Here is a 5,178-nt window from a genome sequence, read left to right as displayed (position 1 = left end):
TTTTGTTTTGATACATAATGATGAAGCACAGTATAAAGTCTACATATCTGGGGTCTTCTGCAAATGCCCCGCCGGTCTTGTTGTGCCCCCCGTGAATCGTAAATTTATGTAGGGGGGGGCACTATCTGTACGCTTGGACCTTTATGCTGGTTACACATCTAACATATACACTGGTGGCCAAAATTGCCGACACATTTTGAAATTTGAATGTTTTTCAACTTTGAATGCTTATAAACACCAGCTACACTTCACACAGTGCAATGATTCATATATCAAATGAAAGGAAATTTAATGCTGAATTCAACAGAATAAACCGAGGTGAAATATTTGCATTACAAGGGAAGTTATGCTACTTTCAGTCAGATAAAGAAGCACAGATGCGCGAGATTCAAGAAGCGTATTGTAGTCACATCTACTACCGTACCAGCCAATCGGATTCGTATATCTGCAGATGATGGTTCTTCAAACACACTGAACAACAACATCTATCATCTGGCCGTGGGTCCCCCCTCCCACTCCCGCGGCCTCTGCTGCAAGAGCACTGGCGGCCAGCTGATACCCCGATATGTCTGCAGATATATTGGGCATCGGCTTTGCAGCACAGCCGACGTGATATGTCTGTGAACGACATTGTTTACAGACATATCGTTGGTACACACTGGCCGACGGGCACAAGATATATTGGCCAATCAACTGATCGCCCAACATATCTGCTATTGTGTACACAGCAATAGTTGTCATCATTATACACCCGCACATGGGCGTAACTACCACAGGTGTAAGGGGAGCAGCTGCTATGGGGCCCGGAGCTGAGGGGGGCCCATCTTCCTTGTCACAGTTACATGTGTTATTTACATTTATCACCATTGGGTGGTACAACCTTCAAATACCTAGTTACACCCCTGCACTGGCCCTAAACCAGGGGCAAGAGATCCCTCTGAAAATTGGTGCATCACTATACACGCTCCTCTGTGCGTCAGCCCCTTTCTGCTCAGCCTGAGCAGACGAGAGAGCAACGCTGGCATCGAAGCCTTCGGGGGAATCACAAATATTTTTCTATAACTTACTGAAGTGCTGTATTTATTGGTGGAACACAGTGAGATACAGTGACAAGAAAGACCCGGGACAGTGACCCTATCGGGAGAGGCTGTGCAGCATTTATTACATAGTACGGATAGCGCTGACCAGGTGCACAATAAAAATTTTTAGATATGTTACATGTCAGAACACCACGCATTTCGTTATTCTTTGAGATTATTATTTTTCATTTTAGCTCTTGATAAGTTCTGGAGGACCTGGATCACTTCCTGCTGTGCACAGCGCAGCTGTTCCGACGGGCCGAGTTGCGTGACAAAGTTCCGGATTGTTTCCTGGTTTCCTGGCTTGAGATAAGCAGGATGGGGGTAATGAACTCAGAGCTGCCCCCGCTGGTTGCACAGCATAAGCACTGCAGAATGGCTTTTTTAGCTCTTGAGGGCTCAATGTTTTGCTCCTGGGATAGCTGCAGGCTCATTTGATTGACATTGAGCTTCATTGTGCTGGACCACAGCATGGGGTTGGGTGAGGCATTAGTCAGGAGGTTCTCCTCGTAGCACTGTTTGTAAAGCTCCTGCATCTTCTTTTCTATGAACCCGTTGAGAATCGAGTTGGAAAAAGGGGCAGGTGGGAACATGTTGCTCTCCTCACTGTGGAGCACTCCTTCTGCTGAGGATCCAACGAGACTCTCATCGGGGAGCCTACTGCTGTCAATGTCCACCGAGAGCAACACGGGCCCATCTTGGAAGTCGCTTTCAAGGTCTAAGACACAACCAGAGTCCTTTTTATTATTGAGGATGTGATCCCCACCGATATGTAGATCTGGGTAGTTTCTATAAATACTTGTGTACATGCTGGACCAAGACGTGTATAGGTCCAGATTATTGTCTGTTACTGGGTTTCTTTTAGGGATATACACTGCTTCTGACAAGGGTCCTATGGTTTCCCGGTGACACATCTGTTCATGAACCTGAGGGTCTTCATGCGCACAGCCAGGCGTCGCTCCGTGGTTCTGCGAGAGTTTCTTCTCTGCACCGGTCGTGTCCTCTGATGACGTAGCGTTGGGAAGCCTGTTATTCTCCCTGTCTTGCTGAATTTCTCCATCTATTATTTCCCTGTACATCACAGTACTGAGAAAAGCCTCCGCCAGCATGTTGGTGACTTCGACGTCTGTGGGAATAAAACAGGACAAAATGAACCGTCAACACTGTATAAAAACCAGCGTTTCACACACTGAAATTAGCACAGTATATATATATCCCTGCACCAACCCCAGGGGTGCGTGGAATAGCCCTGGGTTTTCAGCTGGGTCCCAATTTTCTGAGTATTTCCAGCCCAGGGGTTGCCAGTTTGGGGCTGGTTTACATTATGGCGGGGGGATCCCATCCTGTGTGTCTTTCTGCTATAGTGGAAGCCCCCTGGCTGGTTCAGCCCGATGCTGGTTATAGGAAAATAGTGGGGACCCCACGCCCGGTTTTCCCATGATGTTCCTGTACCAGACCAGGCTGACAGGTCCAGGGCTGGTTATGGATTTAGGGGAGGATCCCACGCAGATTTTTTAAATATATTAATTTTAGCTATTTAATGCTTTAAGCCTAAAGCTGGCCACACACTAGACCAACTTTCATCCAACCATCCAACTAGTTGATTGGTTGGAATGAAAATCTGGTAACGTATGGGAGTAAATAATGATCAGCAATTTGCTCCTAAATGCCAGAAAACAGATGAAAATGGTCATCAGACAAGTTTGTTAAATGTTTATTATTTAGATCAAACATTTAACAAACAACAGTTTTTGTCCATTTTCCGGCGTTTGGGAGCAAATTGCTGATTGTCATTTACTTCCATTCCTTACCAGAGTTTCATTCCAACCAATCAGCTAGTTGGCTGGTTGGATGTAAATTGGTCTAGTGTGTGGCCAGCTTAAGAAGTCTGTACAGATCATAATGACCTGTGCAGTTCTTCTTGCATGGACAGGTTTGCTGTAGTGTTTAAACTTCTATTTGCAGTCGATTTTGAGATGAAATTTCAAAACCGACAACGTTTAGAAGAGGAAAACCCGACTGACATCGACCTCAGGTTTCAATTGATGTTGAAACCCGACGGATGATAAAAATGCAGATTTTGCAGTCTAATTGCTGTTAATGTCTAAATTTACCCCTAGTTGCATATACTGTAGCACCACCTGCACAAACACAGCATCCAGAAAACACACATACAGTAGTATATCAGTATAGCACCTTAGTAGCTTAACTCCACGTAACATATTTAGGGGTCTATTTACTAAGCAGTGTTAGGAGACAGAGTGAAATGTGATAAGCTACCAGCCAATCAGCTCCCAACTGTCATTTTTCAAACACAGCCTGTGAGATGACAGTTGGGAGCTGATTGGCTGGTATCTTATCACTATCTTATCACTTTTCACTCTGTCTCCTAGCACTGCTTAGTAAATAGACCCCTCAGTCAGTTATATTAAAGAGTAATTCCACATTCCACACACTAATCTCTGCCAGCCTTGCTACATCTCACCGCAACGTGAAGAGTTACGGTAAGCGTTTTATGAGAACACCATACAGAGCTATTTGTCGTCCCGGCGTCCTGTCCCCATCATCATATCACTAATACCAGTAATGCTCGGAGTAAGCACCAATCAATAAGTGTACTGGGACCAGTGAGGACAATGTCTTTGTTGGAGGCGTAAGACAAATCTAGCACCCCTTATAGTAGATGGAAGTTGTAGACCACCCCGTAAAAAGGAGGGTCTACTTGGGGGAAGGGGGGGGGGGTAGTTTGCAAAATGTTGCGTGGAATTATACTTTACCAGTTACTGTACATAGTTGAACACTTGCTGTGTGTCTTGTTCTTTTAGTACATACAGACAGATCCCACAAGACTAGTCTTTCTTATTGTCTTTGGAAAGTTACAATGTACATTTTCCATGACCGGTCTCTGATCAGACCTCACAGAGCATTATAGTATTTTCACAATGTACTAGTAGAATATGCTCCTAATAATTAAAGTCGATATTATTACGTGTAGTTATAGACTTGGGAGGAATATAATGCAAATTATCAGACTAGTACAGTCCAACCCTAAACGTATGTTAATCTGTTATTATATATCAATTCCAAGCAAAAATGTAATAAAAAATATTGATTGATTTATTGAAATAATGCAGATTCTGCCTCCAACATTCACAAGATTCATTCGGGTATAGTTACTACAGTGAGAGTGTTTAGAAGTGGAGATGTTTCCCCATCACATTCTACTTAACATTTAGCTAGCACCTTCTAGAAGATAATAGCTAGAATGTGATTGGTTGCTATGGGCAACATCTCCACTTCTAAAAACTCTCACTTTAGTAAATTTACCCCAATAAACTTATATCTGTGTGTGCGTGCATGCATATGTATGTGTGTGTATATATATATACATATATATAGTCTATATAAGATAATAATCGTGTTGTTGAAGAGCGGCAGTGAGGAGTGGTATATCCTGTCCTGGGACACCTATACATTCTGCCTATAGAATCTGTCTTACCTGCTGCCTTATCTCATGCTGATCAGAGGCTGTATCTGGTGACCTGAGGCTGCAGCTGGTGACCGGAGGCTGCAGCTGGTGACCGGAGGCTGTATCTGGTGACCGGAGGCTGTATCTGGTGACCAGAGGCTGCAGCTGGTGACCGGAGGCTGTATCTGGTGACCGGAGGCTGCGTTGCTCAGATAACTGTGTGATGTATCTAATCCCCCAGTGACGACCTTTCAGCTCTTCCCTTTTTCATTTCCCAAACCTTCTGTTAGAAACGAGAAGTGCACAAGGCTGAGCCTCTGTCACAAGTCATGAAACGGTTTGTTTAGTAACCTCACTCACTAACTCTCTCCGTGCTGGTGCCGGCCTTTCCATGACAGCTCGCGTGTCCAGCGCTGCAGCTTGTGCCCCAATGGGACAGTCAAAGCGATTACTCTCATCCATTCTTTCATTCGCAAGAGAATCTGCGAACGTTGTCGCTGATGTTACTGAGGGCCTGATTCAGCAAGGAACGCAAGTGTACGCATGCACTCGGTCGCTGCGAATATATGCTAATTAATGCATACGCAGAACAACCGCAGCATAAGGTGCAGAGCAGACGCCCAGCACTAC

The 5,178-nt window shown here is 44.7% G+C and overlaps 1 protein-coding gene across 1 annotated transcript; it reads right to left on the bottom strand.

Moving 5' to 3' along the window:
• Nucleotides 1-324: 324 nt before the first annotated feature.
• Nucleotides 325-4,752, bottom strand: LOC148501175 (TLR adapter interacting with SLC15A4 on the lysosome-like). Its single transcript, XM_088450845.1, has 2 exons — nt 4,579-4,752; nt 325-2,205 (listed from the first exon to the last, which is right to left on the bottom strand). The coding sequence occupies exon 2, from the start codon at nt 2,186-2,188 to the stop codon at nt 1,301-1,303; it is 888 nt and encodes a 295-aa protein (XP_088306971.1). The 5' UTR covers nt 2,189-2,205; nt 4,579-4,752; the 3' UTR covers nt 325-1,300.
• Nucleotides 4,753-5,178: the final 426 nt, after the last annotated feature.

This window comes from Taudactylus pleione, unplaced genomic scaffold (genome assembly GCF_031769625.1).
Source record: "Taudactylus pleione unplaced genomic scaffold, aTauple2 ptg000530l, whole genome shotgun sequence".
NCBI classification, from domain to species: Eukaryota; Metazoa; Chordata; class Amphibia; order Anura; family Myobatrachidae; genus Taudactylus; species Taudactylus pleione.
This window is presented reverse-complemented; position numbering and strand designations above follow the sequence as displayed.